General features: G+C 43.4%; 1 protein-coding gene across 1 annotated transcript; it reads right to left on the bottom strand.

The window, feature by feature from the left end:
* Positions 1-9,302: 9,302 nt before the first annotated feature.
* LOC115205408 (A disintegrin and metalloproteinase with thrombospondin motifs 3-like) lies at positions 9,303-18,275 on the bottom strand. The gene is made up of 3 exons (XM_029771368.1): positions 18,030-18,275; positions 14,851-15,293; positions 9,303-9,624 (listed from the first exon to the last, which is right to left on the bottom strand). Exons 1-3 carry the CDS (start codon positions 18,112-18,114, stop codon positions 9,448-9,450), a joined length of 705 nt encoding a protein of 234 aa, XP_029627228.1. The 5' UTR covers positions 18,115-18,275; the 3' UTR covers positions 9,303-9,447.
* Between the last annotated feature and the right edge of the window lie 87 nt (positions 18,276-18,362).

The raw sequence follows: 18,362 nt of genomic DNA, 5'->3' as shown, positions 1-18,362 counted from the left end.
TGTGAAGACCTAGCACTGTAACTGATGATTGGGTACTGTGAAGACCTAGCACTGTGACTGATCATAGGGTACTGTGAAGACCTAGCACTGTAACTGATGATAGGGTACTGTGAAGACCTAGCACTGAACTGATTATAGGGTACTGTGAAGACCTAGTATTGAACTGATGATAGGTTACTGTGAAGACCTAGCACTGTTCTGATGATAGGGTGCTAATGCCCTGGCCTTGATTCAAGGTGTGAGTAGAACAGTGATTACTCAATGGTATTTTACCCAGATATGGATTTTTTACAAGGCACTAATGGCAAGGTCATCTTACAGCAATGCCACTATGTTGAGTCATTCAGATAGATGATTCTGATACTTGTTGTGTCATTATCATTGTATCATGTCATCTCTAAAGCTCCCTCCTACTGTACAGATTGGCAGGCTATCAATCACAAACATCAAAGTATCAGATCAATATTTTTTTTTTTCTGTCTTTCAGACAGCAACCACAGAGCATTCGCTATTATGAATGTTGAGAGAGAGAGAGACAGGACTCCGCCCTGCAAATAAAAAGATCCAAAACATAACACATTTGGGGGGAAAACAAACAAATTGAAACACATCTATTTCAAAACAAAAACACAGATTATTTGGGACAAGGGTGGAAATTTGTGTAATCGAGTGAGATTTCTGCTACTTCACTGCCTGCATCCAAAGCTGAGCTCCTCCACACACAGCCAGAGAGATAGATAGACAGGCAGAAAGGCCAGACGGACACACAGACGGCAAACTAGGAAACGCATCACAAAACATTCAATCAACTAAAACAACAACAACAAATAGGACACATTTAACAAAATATACACATACTTCCAAGAAAGAGAAAATCTAAATGAGCTTCCACCAATCCCTATTTATCGAGACCTGGGCCCGTATCCACAAAGCATCTCAGAGTAGAAGAGCTGTCTATGATTTGTCCATACAATCATATTCATTATGAACTAAAAGGCTAAACTGATCCTAGAACAACACTCCTACTCTGAGATGCTTTGTGGATACGGGCCAGGAAGTAGAAGGAACAGAAAATATACAGCTCTGGAAAAAGTTAAGAGATCACTGCAAAAATATCACTTTCTCTGGTTTTACTAATTATAGGCATGTGTTTGGGTAAAATGAACATTTTTGTTTTATTCTATAAACCACTGACAACATTTCTCCCAAGTAAAAAAAAAAGAAGTAATTTAGAGCATTTATTTGCAGAAAATGACAACTGGTCAAAATAACAAAAAAAATGCAGTGTTGTCAGACCTTAAATAATGCAAAGAAAATAAGTTAATATTAATTTTTAAACAACACAATAATGTTTTAACTAAGGAAGAGTTCAGAAATCAATATTTGGTGGAATAACCCTGATTATCAATCACAGCTTTCATGCGTCTTGGCATGCTCTCCACCAGTCTTTCACATTGATGTTGGGTGACTTTATGCCACTCCTGGCGCAACAATTCAAGCAGCTCGGCTTTGTTTAATGGCTTGTGACCATCCATCTTCCTCTTGATCACGTTCCAGAGGTTTTCAATGGGGTTCCGGTCTGGAGATTAGGCTGGTCATGACAAGGTCTTGATCTGGTGGTCTTCCATCCACACCTTGATTGACCTGGCTGTGTGGCATGGAGCATTGTCCTGCAGGAAAAACCAATCCTCAGAGTTGGGGAACATTGTCAGAGCAGAAGGAAGCAAGTTTTCTTCTAGGACAACCTAGGGTGCGGACAACCCCCAGATCATCATAGATCTTCCACCAAATTTCACAGTGGGTGCGAGACTGTGGCTTGTAGGCCTCTCCAGGTCTCGCACCCACTGTGAAATTTGGTGGAGGATCGGTGATGATCTGGTGTGCTTCAGCAAGGCTGGAATCGGGCAGATTTGTCTTTGTGAAGGACACATGAATCAAGCCACGTACAAGGTTGATTTCTGAACTCTTCCTAAGTTAAAACATTAGTATTGTGTTGTTTAAAAATGAATATGAACTTAATTTCTTTGCATTATTCGAGGTCTGACAACACTGCATTTTTTTTGCTATTTTGACCAGTTGTCATTTTCTGCAAATAAATGCTCTAAATGACAATATTTTTATTTGGAATTTGAGAGAAATGTTGTCAGTAGTTTATAGAATAAAACAAAATGTTCATTTTACCAAAACACATGCCTATAAATAGTAAAACCAGAGAAACTGATAATTTTGCAGTGGTCTCTTAATTTTTTCCAGAACTGTATACTTGTCCTAATGCCAAATGTACCTCCTGCCCCCTCGCCCATATTGGTCAACCCCAGTGCACATCAGCTTGAGAAAGCCTTCCTGGACAGGGGGCCAATTGGGGTTTATCTGTCATGCTATCCAACTATAGAGATACTAGTGGTTAAGCTGTGCACTGTTGATCAATGAGAAAGAGATAGGAAATACCAGAGTTTATATATGCTGATCAGGGACACCACTTGAATCCTTCCTTCCTGTCTGACTGTGGTCTGACTCTGAGCAGGTGGTGCCGGTAATGGTATTGTTGTTGTTGTTGATGCTCTGGTTGGGTACATAGAGAATCCCTCAGTCTTTCTTCTGCTCCCTCTCTCTCTCTCCCTCCCTCCCACTCTTATGTATTTTGTTTGTGAAGATTACAAACACACCAGTACACGCAGGGCTCTGGGAAAACTCCAGACTACAGATGGTTTGGGAGTACAAAGACACCTGATCCTCAGCTCTGAGGTAAACCAGCTAACACTGCATCCAGAGGAGAGCTGGAGATGTTGGTGGGAACAGCACACAGCCAGACAGCCAGACGGACAGCCAGACGGACAGCCAGACGGACAGCCAGACGGACAGCCAGACGGACAGCCAGACGGACAGCCAGACGGACAGCCAGACAGCTGACCTCATTGTGATGTCACAGATACAGTTGACTAAACTCATTGTGACATCACAGATAAATTCCACTGACCTCATTTATGCTTGGGCGGTATACCGTATATACCGTATACCTAGTTATTTAGAAATATTCACAGGATGGTTTTTCAATTCCGTCAATACTGTTTAAGCTATTTCTTTGAAGTTTATTTTATAAATATAAATAGTAAATACCTGCATTCAACTTGTGTAATATGTTAGGAGAAAGAAGATTGCATTCTTCATTTCACCTGTCACATTAGTTTTTATTATGACGCTTACTGGTAGTCCCCAGACATTTATTTTTTTTCATGATTTTTATTAACATCCATTAGTTGAAGCCAATGGCGACAGCCAGTCTTGCGGTCTGACACATAACGAAAAATACATTACAAGGTTGCTTCCCGGCCACCAGAGAAAACTCTCGCCATACCACCCCTTCCCGTAGGCCTGAAAGCAAAGAAAGTAAAAAAGATGAAAATAGGTATATACACTATATATACAACAGCATGTGGACACCCCTTCAAATTAGTGGATTTGGCCATTTTAGCCACACCTGTTGCTGACAGGTGTATAGAATTGAGCACACAGCCATGTGCTAAAGAGGTCAGTGACTTTCAATGTAGCACCCTAATAGGATGCCAACTTTCCAACAAGTCAGTTCATCAAATTTCTGCCATGCTAGAGCTGTCCTGGTCAACTGTAAGTGCTGTTATATATACAATACCAGTCAAAAGTTTGGACACACCTCCTTATTCCAGGGTTTTTCTTTATTTGTACTATTTTCTACATTGCAGGACAAGAGTGAAGACATCAAAACTATGAAATAACACATATGGAATCATGTAGTAACCAAAAAAGTGTTAAACAAAACAAAATATATTTTTTATTCTTCAAAGTAGCCACCCTTTGCCTTGATGACAGCTTTGCACACTCTTGGCATTCTCTCAACCAGCTTCACCTGGAATGCTTTTCCAACAGTCTTGAAGGAGTTCCCACATATGCTGAGCACTTGTTGGCTGCTTTTCTTTCACTCTGCGGTCCAACTCATACCAAACCATCTCATTTGGGTTGAGGTCGGGTGATTGTGAACACCAGGTCATCTGATGCAGCACTCAAAGTTGGTTGTGGATCATTGCATGACAACCATTTTCAAGTCTTGCCATAGATTTCCAGCTGATTTAAGTCAAAACTAGGCCACGCTGGAACATTCAATGTTGTCTTGGTAAGCAACTCCAGTGTATATTTATTCTTGTGTTTTAGGTTATTGTCCTGCTGAAAGATGAATTTGTCTCCCAGTGTCTGATGAAAAGCAGACTGAAGCAGGTTTTCCTCAAGGATTTTGCCTGTGATTAGCTTTATTCCATTTATTTTTATTCTCAAGAAACACCCTAGTCCTTGCCGATGAAAAGCATACCCCTAACAAGATGCAGCCACCACCATGCTTGAAAATATGAAGAGTGGTACTCAGTGATGTGTTGTGTTGGATTTGCACCAAAAGCAATGCTTTGTATTCAGGACATCAATTTAATTTCTTTGACACATTTTTTACAGTTTTTCTTTAGTGACTTGTTGCAAACAAGATGCATGTTTTGGACTATTTTTATTCGGTACAGGCTTCTTTCTTTTCACTCTATCATTTAGGTTCGTATTGTGGAGTAACTACAAGGTTGTTGAACCATCCTGTTTTCTCCTATCACAGCCATTAAACTCTTTAACTGTTTTAATTAAAGTCACCATTGTCCTCATGGTGAAATTCCTGAGTGGTTTCCTTCCTCTCTGGCAACTGAGTTAAGAAGGACGCCTGTATTTTTGATACACCATCCAAATTGTCATTAATGAATTCACCATGCTCAAAGATCATCAGGTCCCAGCCTAAACACTGCCACTAGGGGCAACAGTGAGGACTGTTACCTTCAAGGAGACTTCGGTTTCAATGTCTGCTGTTTTTTTTTACCCATCTACGAATTGGTGTCCTTCTTTGCGAGCCATTTAAGTACATTTAAAACCAGAAACTTTTAGACTTTTACTTAAGTAGTATTTTACTGGATGACTTTCACTTTTACTTGAGACATTTTCTATTTTCTATTTACTTTTCCTCAAGTATGACAATTGGGTACTTTTCCACCAGTGGCTAGGCTACATGATTGTGCATGGATAGCATATCTGAATAATGAGCCAAACATGGGTGTTCCATCTGTCGGCTTGTCCCCTTGTGTGTTGGGTGTGATGTGCTTCTCAATGAAGTCTTTAGCTACCTTGCAGTGGAAAACATGTGTGTTGGGTTCTGTAAGGTCAAGATAATTCTTGCCTGGTGGATGAAGCCCTATCTGAAAGCTGTGGATTCATACAATCATACAACGAGAGCTATTTCAGAATTAACCCGTGCGGTGATCTATGTTAATCAGGCATGGGACCCAGCTTCTCCTGCCCGAACAGTTCATAGAAAAGCTAATGAAAGAAGTTGGGATGCCCGCTTCCACACCAGTTTCAAGTCCTGTGACCCACACATTGAATGTACAGGAATGATTACTGAGTGATTCTGTTTTTCTGTTTTAGGAGTTTGATTATCCCTTCTAATTTAGCTCACACTGTTCCCGGGTCATGAAGTCACCCCTCTGTGGCATTGGCTGTCTTCTTCAGACTTTCCACTTTAGTTGAATAGGTATCCACTTCAGCAGTGAGCACTGCCAATGATTAATTTACCGATTTTAATTGCAGTTGGGGGCAGATGTAATCTCCTCACAAACAATCTCTCGGATAGTAGCAGACTGCTCTTTCTGTTGTCTGGTGTTGCAAGACGCCATGTTCCCACAGTTGAACTGTGGATGGACAAATGCAAGCTGCTGGAGCTTAATAGACCTGCTAATTATTTCTTGTCATACAATGAACATCCCAAACCTTAATATGATGTTTAGTATTGACAAGTTTTAGGAAATAAGTCTGTTATTTCATAGTAATTTGCAAAAGAAAGCCAAGTGTTTCAATTCATGCCACCAGAACCGGATATCACACATAAAAAAATCAGTTGCATTGATGATCCTTGTATAACTTTTTGAGTTGCAAACTATTTTTCAGAGTCTGTATAAAATGTTCGCAATGTTAGCATTTAGCTAGCATTTTCTATGGGACTTTACATGTACTTGTTAGCAATGCTAACCTTTGGATTACAGAGGCTTAGTGCCGTTATTAACAAATATCCCAGGATGACAAGTCGGTATGAAGGTATGACAATCTGGATACCGCCCAAGCCTAACCTCATTGTGACCTTCCACTGTCCTCATTGTGACATCACAGATACATTTACTTTGGGGAAGCCTTTTCCTCATGTTCAGATTCTCCTAGTATTCTGTGCCAGCAGTTTTTTAATGGAAGAGAGAGAGCGAGAGAATGAGAGAGCGAGAGAACGAGAGAGCGAGAGAACGAGAGAGAGTGTGAGAGAGTGTGAGAGAGAAAGAGAGAGAGAGAGAGAAAGAGAGAGAGAGAAAAAGAGAGAGAGCACGAGAGGGAGAGAAAGATCGCTAGAGGGAGAGAGAGGAAAACAGGGGGGCTGGTTAAGTGCAGTGAGTAAGAGGCAGGCAGTAATCACAGCTGTGGTAAAAGCATGCTCTGCTCTGCTGTGCTCTGAGCTATGTACCGCAACAGTAGCGTACCTCTGTCAGAGTGTTCCTACCACTGACTGCCTGATAATAGCTGCCTAGATTGAGTAATTGTGTGTTTGAGTGTCTGAGTGGGCTACGCTGCATGGTGGAGTCAGTCTCTCTCTCTTTCTCTTTCTCATTCATACCCAGCCAGCCTTTGCGCTCCTGTACCCAGCTCTCCCTGCAGCCCCTCAGCCCCGTCTCTCTCTTCTCTTTCAACCACTCCGGGACAACCGGGGTTAATAACAGCTGTAGTGCTGCTCTGTAATTTATGTCATCATTTCAATTTGAGCTGATTACAGTGGAGAGCTGCTTATCGCCTGACCCTCGCTGTGTGTGTGAATGAAACACACACTGTAGAGACCCATAGAGGCCCAAGCCCCCCATGTTGCACCACTACCTGGCCTGGCTGAATGGTTTTCTGTGGCTCTATAATGTAGATGTAATGACTGTGTGTGTTACGGGGCTGTCTGGGGTAAATGGACGTGTCATTGGCACTTGGTGTGAGTTTGTTATTGTGATCATCAGGTCCCAGCCTAAACACTGCCACGCCTGCCTGATGTGACTGGCTGGGCTGTAAACTGCCATGATTAAGTCCTCTGCTGACATGTGATACTGGGGTGGGATGGAAAGACTGAACAGTACAGTATCTGTAGAGTATCTCTCCTTTGAGATTCTTCATGAAACCCAAACAAAAAAATACCATGATTTGGAGGATTTTCACAAAATGTAATAAATATTCCTTTGGAGGAAGGATTGTTCACATATATTTAACATTTGTATCTAAAAGCATCATTGAGTAATAATTTATCAAAGTTGGCATACTTTTGGCCTCACCCAGGCCTCTTTTAAGACTCCATAGTGTTTCATCTGTAGGTGATACAAAGCGAACATAGATGTCAAATGAAGCTATACAGCATTCTCTGTAATATGAGTAGTACTTTGATTAAAAAATATATACCTAAAATGTTTGACTTGGCAATTTTTTTCAGGCAGGACACCCATGATACAAGTCAGTACTTGACATCCATGCAGGTCTGAGGACGTCGGGAGATTATGTGGAAACTGGCCACTAGGGGCAACAGTGAGGACTGTTACCTTCAAGGAGACTTCGGTTTTTCTAGGATGTTGTAGACAGGAGTGATTGATGGGTGTAAGCATCTGCCTCTGGTTTCTATGGTTGCATGTTCAAATCCAGTGATCAGTGGTGTAAAAATACTTTAAAGTACTTCATTAAGTAATTTTTGGGGGTATCTGTACTTTACTTTACTATTTACATTTTTTACAACTTTTACTTTACCTTCACTACATTCCTAAAGAATATATTGTACTTTATACTCCATACATTTTTCCTGACAACCAAAAGTACTCATTATATTTTGAATGCTTAGCTTAGCAGGACAGGAAAATTCACGCACTTATCAAGAGAACACGTGGTCATCCCTACTGCCTCCGGACTAAACACAAATGCATCTTCCGTTAATAATATGTTGGAGTGTTGGAGTGTGCCCCTGGCTATCCGTACATTTTAAAAACAAGAAAATGGTCCCTTCTGCTTTGCTTAATATAAGATATTTTAAATTATTTATACTTTTACTTTTGCTACTTAAATATATTTTAGCAATTACATTTAATTTTGTAGTATTTTACTGGCTGACTTTCACTTTTACTTGAGTAACTTTCTATTGAGGTATCTATACTTTTATTCAAGTATGACAATTGGGTACTTTTTCCACCACTGCCGGTGATAATTTCTGATATTTTTGTTTTAAATGTATCCCAAACCTTAACCCTTACCCTAACCATTCTGAGTTCATGCCTAACCTTAAGAATTCAGAGTTAATTATTAAACTTAACCCTAACTTTACATATTCAGAGTTAAGGCCTAAATTTAACCTTCAAGACTTTGAAATGTGACATTAGCAACAACTTCAAAATGTGACGTTTGAGAAACATTGATGAATGTCTAATTCTTTACTGAGACTGTAAGAGCTTGTTGAACATTTCAATATATTTTGAACATAACATTATATATTGTATGGGCATATCAGAGTGGGATCTCTGCTACTTTTAGAGTTATGATCCAATTTGTAAGTATTACCAACAGAATGAATGTGAAAATGGATTCAAAATAGTCGCCCTCTGCTGGTGATTTGAAGGATGTGCAATGATACAAGTAAAAGGGGACTGTGATTGGTTATATTGACAATGATGTTTGTCTGTATAAAATGGGCCAGAACTTTAACACAAGAAGAGATCCCACTCTGGAACGTTGATATGCCTGTAGAGTATGTTATATTCAACAATACATTAAAACATTTGCAAAATTATTTCAATATTAATGTTTACATTTTTCAATATTAATAAATTCATGTTTTTTTTAAATTAAAATCAAAATGGTAATCATATTACAGAGCAAGTGATAAATTACACATATTACACACATTTTTGATTTGTAGAATCTATGGATTAAACATTATGGAGTCTTAAAGGACGCCTGGGTAAGGCTAAAATTGCATAAATATGCCAACTTTGAGTAATTATCTCTCAATTATGCTCCAAGATACAAATGTCAAATATATGTAAACAATCCTTGCTCCAAAATACTATTTTATGGATTACATTTTGTGAAAATCCCCCAAATCATGGTCTTGTTTTTCCTCAGTTTCGTGAGGAATGACTCTGTTACACAGCAACAAGAAAGACTGTGGAACTTAAAAAGAATAGACTCAGAAACCATTTACATATTTATTATGTTTATTTAACCTTTATTTTAGCAGGCAGAATAAGAACAAATGATAATTTACCATTATGGCCTGGTAGGTGGTATTTATAGACAGATAGTGACAGCGTATTTAACTTGAATAGCACGGTGAAAAAGCATTTAAATGGATGTGTACCCACAACATGTAGCGCATTCAAGAATAACATCACAAAATGAAAAATTCCATTGTTGGGGACCTTGGCAAATCCAATCGGATCTAGAACAATCCTTTTGGAACACCTGTAAATGCCTTTGGTGTTTCCGCTTGTGTCTGGATTCCGAGGCGGTTATGAAAGCCTGTTTTCAACGCAAATACAAAAATAGACAAGTTTCTCCCAGCTCATGCTGTGCACTAATAACACAGACAGACAGACACATGCACACACCTAGGGGCTACAAAACGCGATGCCTAAAGGCGGTCTCTAACATATCGTTCAACAATCTACATACATTACAGCACAGGGACAACCAAATATAGACAACAAACTATGCTGTTTCCCCAGTTCATCCACCATAGGAAGGAGAGAGAGTGCAACACCCTTCACCCTAGGTGATAGAACACTACTAGAAAACAGACACGATAACCTGCTAAAGGACCAATCTCTCTCTCTCTCTCTCTCTCTCTCTCTCTCTCTCTCTCTCTCTCTCGCTCTCTCTCTCTCTCTCTCTACCTCCTCCCCCCTCCTCCCCCTCCTTCCCCCGGCACTTTTAATAGCATCATTAGAAAAGCTATCCAACCTGTCTCTACCGCTGGTGGCTGTGGGAAAGACAGAGAAAGAGAAAGAGAGGGAGAGAGAAGGGAGGGATAGGGAGAGAGAGAGAGGGTAGATCGAGATAAAAAGGAGATGGAGGGGGAGAGAAGGGGGGGATAAAGAGAACAGATGAAAGAGAGGGAAACGCTTTCTGATCACCCTGCATCGCGGATCACTTCTCTATGCCTGGTGAGGTTTGTCTGGCTCATTCTGAAGTCTGTATTCACCATGCATGTATCTGCCATAAGCTGGAGCGCTGTGTGACCATGTGGGCTGCTAGCTTCCCAGCTGTGACCAGGTGTGTGTGTAATACATGTCTCTGCTGGCCAGGTGTTCTCCCACCTGTTGCTGAGCTGTAGCAGGTATAATGATAGGTCTAACATCCACCCATCCCTTTGTGTGTCTGTCTGTCTGTCTGTCTGTCTGTCTGTCTGTCTGTCTGTCGAGATGTAGAGTAGTGAAGGTCTGGGCCCAATAGAGATGTAGAGTAGTGAAGGTCTGGGCCCCATAGAGATGTAGAGTAGTGAAGGTCTGGGCCCCATAGAGATGCAGAGTAGTGAAGGTCTGGGCCCCATAGAGATGTAGAGTAGTGAAGGTCTGGGCCCCATAGAGATGCAGAGTAGTGAAGGTCTGGGCCCCATAGAGATGCAGAGTAGTGAAGGTCTGGGCCCCATAGAGATGTAGAGTAGTGAAGTTCTGGGCCCAATATAGATGTAGAGTAGTGAAGGTCTGTGTCCAATATAGATGTAGAGTAGTGAAGGTCTGGGCCCCATAGAGATGTACAGTAGTGAAGGTCTGGACCCAATATAGATGTAGAGTAGTGAAGGTCAGGCCAAATAGAAATGTAGAGTAGTGAAGGTCTGGGCCCAATAGAAATGTAGAGTAGTGAAGGTCTGGGCCCAATAGAGACGTAGAGTAGTGAAAGTCTGGGCCCAAAAGAGATGTAGAGTAGTGTCGGTCTGGGCCCAATAGAAATGTAGAGTAGTGTCGGTCTGGGCCCAATAGAGATGTAGAGTAGTGAAGGTCTGGGCCCAATAGAGATGTAGAGTAGTGAAGAACTGGGCCCAATAGAGATGTAGAGTAGTGAAGGTCTGGGCCCAATAGAGACGCAGAGTAGTGAAGGTCTGGGCCCAAAAGAGATCCCATTGATAATCAGTTCTAAATGTAATCTCTCTAATGCATAGAGGAGAGCAGAGAATAACACACACACACACACACAAGCACACACACGTCAAACAACAGCCTCTGTAGCTTTGACCGAGTATGCTAGGCCAGGGGGAAAGCCATTAGCGGGACAGAGGTTTATAACCACACACTCATGCATAAATATTCCAAGAGTCTAGGTTAGGATTTCTGTACTGAACTTCATTTCAAAGTGAAACCAATTCTCTTCCACCTTCCCAGCCAACAGTGTACAGGAGTCTCCTGTATCTCCTCAACAAGACCTCACCAGCTGGTCACAGTCTCTCTCTCCCTCCCTCCCTCCAAACACATCATTCAGTTGATTCATTTTCCAAAATCCAGTACCTACCTAACATGGTTCAGTTACCAGAGAGAAGTCAAGGGGTCGTCACTAGTTAACATAGTCACAAAGTCATAAACCCTGTCTATTTCTACAATTTATCTTCTTAAAGGTCCAATGCAGCCATTTTTATCTCAATATCAAATCATTTCTGGGTAACAATGAATTACTTTACTGTGATTGTTTTCAATCAAAACGGTTTTAAAGAAACAAAAATAGCTTCTTAGCAAGAGCAATTTCTCAAGCAAGAATTTTGCTAGGGCTATCTGTATAATGGTCTGAGTGGGGATGGGAAAGCTGGAAACTAGCTGTTATTGGCAGAGAGGATTGGTACTCTCTTTCTTATTGGTCCATTAACTGCACTGGGCGTTCCTATGGAAACTCGGACATGATTCCTCTCGCTGTCTTGCAGTCGTTGACACATGCACACACACACACACACACACACACACACACACACACACACACACACACACACACACACACACACACACACACACACACACACACACATTCTAAAGAAGAGGATAAGGATTGGTGACTGATAACCTCACTCCACATGCTTTACAGGCCATTGAACGGAGAGACGCCATCTTGGCACAATCCAAAACAGATTTACAAAACAGAAACATCACCAGCACATCTCATCCAGTCAAATGAGCTAGATGTTCATAAACTACAGAGCTTGATCAAGCTCCACCAATCAGCAAATACTGTACAGGGTAGTAAAGAGGAGCAGGCAGAAGGACAACACTAGTACAGGGTAGCAAAGAGGGGCAGGTTGAAGGACAACCCTAGTACAGGGTAGAAAGGAGGAGCAGAAAGAAGGACAACCCTAGTACAGGGTAGAAAGAGGACCAGAAAGGACAACCCTAGTACAGGGTAGAAAAGAGGAGCAGGAAGAAGGACAACCCTAGTACAGGGTAGAAAAGAGGAGCAGGAAGAAAGGACAACCCTAGTACAGGGTAGAAAAGAGGAGCAGGAGATAGGACAACCCTAGTACAGGGTAGAAAAGAGGAGCAGAAAGAAGGACAACCCTAGTACAGGGTAGAAAAGAGGAGCAGGAAGAAGGACAACCCTAGTACAGGGTAGAAAAGAGGAGCAGGAAGAAGGACAACCCTAGTACAGGGTAGAAAAGAGGAGCAGAAAGAAGGACAACCCTAGTACAGGGTAGAAAGGAGGAGCAGAAAGAAGGACAACCCTAGTACAGGGTAGGAAGAGGACCAGAAAGAAGGACAACCCTAGTACAGGGTAGAAAAGAGGAGCAGGAAGAAGGACAACCCTAGTACAGGGTAGAAAAGAGGAGCAGGAAGAAGGACAACCCTAGTACAGGGTAGAAAGGAGGAGCAGAAAGAAGGACAACCCTAGTACAGGGTAGAAAAGAGGAGCAGGAAGAAGGACAACCCTAGTACAGGGTAGAAAGGAGGAGCAGAAAGAAGGACAACCCTAGTACAGGGTAGAAAAGAGGAGCAGGAAGAAGGACAACCCTAGTACAGGGTAGAAAAGAGGAGCAGAAAGGACAACCCTAGTACTGGGTAGAAAGAGGACCAGAAAGGACAACCCTAGTACAGGGTAGCAAAGAGGAGCAGGAAGAAGGACAACCCTAGTACAGGGTAGAAAGAGGAGCAGGAAGAAGGACAACCCTAGTACAGGGTGGAAAAGAGGAGCAGGAAGAAGGACAACCCTAGTACAGGGTGGAAAAGAGGAGCAGAAAGAAGGACAACCCTAGTACAGGGTAGAAAAGAGGAGCAGGAAGATGGACAACCCTAGTACAGGGTAGAAAAGAGGAGCAGAAAGAAGGACAACCCTAGTACAGGGTAGAAAAGAGGAGCAGGAAGAAGGACAACCCTAGTACAGGGTAGAAAAGAGGAGCAGGAAGGACAACCCTAGTACAGGGTAGAAAAGAGGAGCAGAAAGGACAACCCTAGTACAGGGTAGAAAAGAGGAGCAGGAAGAAGAACAACCCTAGTACAGGGTAGAAAAGAGGAGCAGGGAGAAGGACAACCCTAGTACAGGGTAGAAAAGAGGAGCAGGAAGAAGGACAATCCTAGTACAGGGTAGAAAAGAGGAGCAGGAAGAAGGACAACCCTAGTACAGGGTAGAAAAGAGGAGCAGAAAGAAGGACAACCCTAGTACAGGGTAGAAAAGAGGAGCAGGAAGAAGGACAACCCTAGTACAGGGTAGAAAAGAGGAGCAGGAAGGACAACCCTAGTACAGGGTGGAAAAGAGGAGCAGAAAGAAGGACAACCTTAGTACAGGGTAGAAAAGAGGAGCAGGAAGAAGAACAACCCTAGTACAGGGTAGAAAAGAGGAGCAGGGAGAAGGACAACCCTAGTACAGGGTAGAAAAGAGGAGCAGGAAGAAGGACAACCCTAGTACAGGGTAGAAAGGAGGAGCAGAAAGAAGGACAACCCTAGTACAGGGTAGAAAGAGGACCAGAAAGAAGGACAACCCTAGTACAGGGTAGAAAAGAGGAGCAGGAAGAAGGACAACCCTAGTACAGGGTAGAAAGGAGGAGCAGGAAGAAGGACAACCCTAGTACAGGGTAGAAAGAGGACCAGAAAGGACAACCCTAGTACAGGGTAGAAAGAGGACCAGAAAGGACAACCCTAGTACAGGGTAGAAAAGAGGAGCAGAAAGAAGGACAACCCTAGTACAGGGTAGAAAAGAGGAGCAGGCAGAAGGACAACCCTAGTACAGGGTAGAAAAGAGGAGCAGAAAGGACAACCCTAGTACAGGGTAGAAAAGAGGAGCAGGAAGAAGGACAACCCTAGTACAGGGTAGAGAGGAGGAGCAGAAAGAAGGACAACCCTAGTACAGGGTAGAAAAGAGGAGCAGGAAGAAGGACAACCCGAGTACAGGGTAGAAAGGAGGAGCAGAAAGAAGGACAACCCTAGTACAGGGTAGAAAAGAGGAGCAGGAAGAAGGACAACCCTAGTACAGGGTGGAAAAGAGGAGCAGAAAGAAGGACAACCCTAGTACAGGGTAGAAAAGAGGAGCAGAAAGGACAACCCTAGTACAGGGTAGAAAAGAGGAGCAGGAAGAAGGACAACCCTAGTACAGGGTAGAAAGAGGAGCAGGAAGAAGGACAACCCTAGTACAGGGTAGAAAAGAGGAGCAGGTAGAAGGACAACCCTAGTGCAGCATGTAATAGTGCTGAGAGACAGGAAATGTTCCCATTGGAGAGCAGTCATAATGTGCTCAGTGGATTGCATTGACTCTACAGTAACCGAAACAACCAAAACTCACCAGGCCGTCGCAGTTGCTGATGGCTACGGTGGTTCCGGGCGTGTCTGTGACATCACCCACATAGAAACAGTCTCCCTGCAGTGGCTCGGAGCGCGTGGCTGTCCCGTTGCTGTCGTCATCGTCGTGCCACTCCATCTTGGCTCCGGGGGCCACCAGTCGCGCGTTGTGACGCAGACGCAGGTGGAACTCCCGGCCGAAGACGGTGACGTTGTAGTAAAGCTGTCTGTGTAGGGGCCCTCCGTCCTCCTCCTTGTACATTCCCTCTTTTTCTTCACCTCTTTCTCCTTCTCCCCCGTTCTCTCCAGCCTCTCTCCTCCAGCGCCTACGGGACTGCCCCGCACCCACCAGGCCGGCTGACACAGCGTGGGACAAGAAGCGGCCGTCTGCATCCACGCTCACGGGCCTCACCAGTCCATACTCCCCCAGGACATGCTGCAGGGAGTCTGAATAGGGGGTGAGAGAGAGGAGGGGAGAAGAGAGGAAGGGAGGAGAGGTGAATGGGAGAAATAGGAGGTGAGAGGAAAGGTGAGAGAGAAATGCAGAGGGAGAGTGAAAAAGAAAAGAGGATATGAAGGGGAGGAATGAGAGAATTAGAGAAGAGAGAAAGAAGGAAATGGAAGGTAAGGGGGTATATTAGAGAATGACAGCGAGAGAGAGAGAGGGAAGGGGGAGGTAAGAGGGTATATTCGAGAATGACAGTGAGATAGAGAGAAAGAGAGAGAGGGAGAGACAGAGGGAGAGAAGGTGGAAAGAGAGAAGGTAATCTTAATTGCATCACTTTTGATCACTGAGAAAATCTGCATGGATTTCAATCAAATAAGCCTATCCAACATACACACACACTCACACACACCTCTGAACCCAGATGTGACCCCACATCTTGCAGGGCTGCGCGCATGGAAACGGCAGCCTCAGCAGTGGCAGTGCGTTGGGTGCGTGTGCGTCTCTCTCCCTCTCAGTCCTCTCCTCACACACAGCAGCACAGAGACAACAGAGAGAGCAGCAGAAGATCAAGGTGCTAATTGCGACTCTCACACGCTGAATAATGTTTTCTCACCGCCTGCCATGGTTCCCATGGAGCTGACTTCCATAGCATGCAGTTGAGTAAAGAAACACTTGGTTGGCTTAATAACAACGCCTTGTGGACACACAAGGAGACAACAACACAAGGAGATTAGCCTACAGAGCAGAAAACCCAGGGCAAACTAATTCATTATAATTGTTTTAAAGGATTCCAATGGTAAGATAGATATAGGCCTTATAGTGTAACATAATGTATTGTCATCCTCATCATCATTATCTATTCTGATCAACGCAAGTTGTGCAAAATTCATGTTGTCCTCTCAAGCTTTGGGGAGACATGCAACATATTTCTAAGTAATCATGTAGCCTAATTCATATAAAAGTTATTTTAGCCTATTGCGTCGTTACTACTTCCCCATAACCAGGTCTCTAAGCATTACAGGCCGTTTTCTTGGCGACGCATCGCCCTAAAACTGTGACACTGACAGTGACACCTCCCTCTGAGGCGGCTTTTAGATGTGAGAGAGAGAGAGAGAGAGAGAGATAGATGCTCCCTCCGGGACCACTAGTGACAGAAAGCAGCACTTCGCCCACATATCACAACTCACAGCCACAACACTAGATCATATCAGTGTGGCACTAACCCTCCGCTGTCCTTCTCAATATCACTCAATATTATTATTAATATCTAAAATGGATATCTTTACACAGATAATGAATATGGTGTTTTAATCACTATAGGCATAATGAGTGTCTATAATGGATATTGTTATCTAACAGTGGTGAGAATAAGCAGGTGAGAACAGTGGCGTTTATAGGTACAAGTGACATATATAGCCGCTTGGGCCTCAAGGCCGCTAGGGGCCCCACTTTTTTCAGGAAGTCAGTCAGGGTCTCAACTTCCTGTTAGTTAGGATGGTAGAATACACAATGTGAAATTTCAAAATTTGGTTGTGCATCAGCAGTTTTCCTTTTGTTATGTCAGTCACTAACAGTCACTCAATTAGCCCATGTCAGCTAACATTTAATAGATTGCTAGGTAAGGTAGTTTAGCCAGCTATCTAAACCTTGTTGCAATCAAGGCTGAATTACTGACCGGGCACACAAGGCACATGCCCAGAGGCCCTGACCTCTAGGGGGAAGGGGAATTCATTCAACTGAAATGTGTCTTCCACATTTAACCCAACCCCTCTGAATCAGAGAGGTGCAGGGGGCTGCCTTAATCGACATCCACGTCATCGGCAGGGCGCCTGGGGAGCAGTTGTTGTTGGGGGTTAACTGCCATGCTCAAGGGGCCCCACTGATTTTGTTAGTCACTCTCACTCAGATATCATATGAAGATGGCATAAGTCATGGCAAAATGTTTAGAACTCCATGAAATTAGCTTTAAAACGGCAAAGTTCTCTCTGCCCCATGGAAAAATGAGTAGAATCGCATGCAATTTGTTTTAAAACTGAAAAATGTTTTATCTGCACCAGTCCACAAAATATGGCTTAGGGCCCCCAGAAAGCTAGGAACAGCCCTGGATGAGGGAGAGGTACCAGGCACCTGATTCCTTCAAGATCTCATCAGACTGATCCTATAATAACAATATGCTATGTTTTCCCCATGCACACTAAACAAAATGTTGTCTGTAAAACGTGTGATATCAGATACTAAGTGTGCACTGTGCAATGATATTATTTTGCTGTGTTTATTATTATTATTATTCTCAAATGTAACGGAATTATGTTAATTTATAATCAATAACATCCGACCTTTCTGTCCTGCGACCAAATCGATAGCAGCGATCTCCACCTAATCAGATAAGGCATGGCAAACAAACCTTGCATCCTTTACAAAGACAAAGTGAATTCTCCTGCCCTGACTGTCCGAAAACCTGAACCGCGCGCCCGCGTCACCACCGGGATGAGGAGAGGAGAGAGAAACGCACACTTCACAACACTGCCTGCCCTTATGCCACAGCACAGAGAGAGACGATTCTCTGGGAAATGTATCGGGAACCTTCATCCATCTATTAAGTTGGAAATGGACGCTTTAGGGTATGTATATAACTAGACTACGCTGTTGGGCGCACAGTGCGCACAGAAGGTTGCGTCTACCCAATTGACCCGCGGCGTATGGAAACAGCAAAATATTGTCCCACATTTACCTACCTACGCTACTGGCGATATACAGGCCGCTTGTGTGAAGAAAGGCCGGCAGAATGATTAAGATTGTAAATCCAGGCGCGAGACCCATGGCAGCTCCAAACTGCGCAGGTGAGAGAGTGGGACTTCGGGCTCCAGTGTGCTAAAGTTCCCCGCGACCAGCCACACCGCCACGACAGCAACAGCACAGCAGCCCGCAACTAACTGCCAAGTGCACGGGGAGAGAACGCTCCCTCCCTCCCTCTCTTTCTCACTCCCTCTCTAACTCACACACTCTCCCTCTCTCCCTCCCCTCTCTCCCTCCCTCCCCTCCCTCTCTCTCGCTCCCTCTCTCTATCT

This window comes from Salmo trutta, chromosome 13 (genome assembly GCF_901001165.1).
Source record: "Salmo trutta chromosome 13, fSalTru1.1, whole genome shotgun sequence".
Taxonomy (NCBI): Eukaryota; Metazoa; Chordata; class Actinopteri; order Salmoniformes; family Salmonidae; genus Salmo; species Salmo trutta.
This window is presented reverse-complemented; position numbering and strand designations above follow the sequence as displayed.

Excerpts from the sequence above, each read along its gene's own strand:
- LOC115205408 (XM_029771368.1), bottom strand. The coding sequence starts at position 18,114 with ATGGGTCTCGCGCCTGGATTTACAATCTTAATCATTCTGCCGGCCTTT. Across the intron at positions 15,294-18,029 it reads GTATATCGCCAGTAGCGTAG|ACTCCCTGCAGCATGTCCTG; the intron begins GTAGGTAAATGT and ends CCCCCTATTCAG. Across the intron at positions 9,625-14,850 it reads TCAGCAACTGCGACGGCCTG|GCTTTCATAACCGCCTCGGA; the intron begins GTGAGTTTTGGT and ends CGTTGAAAACAG.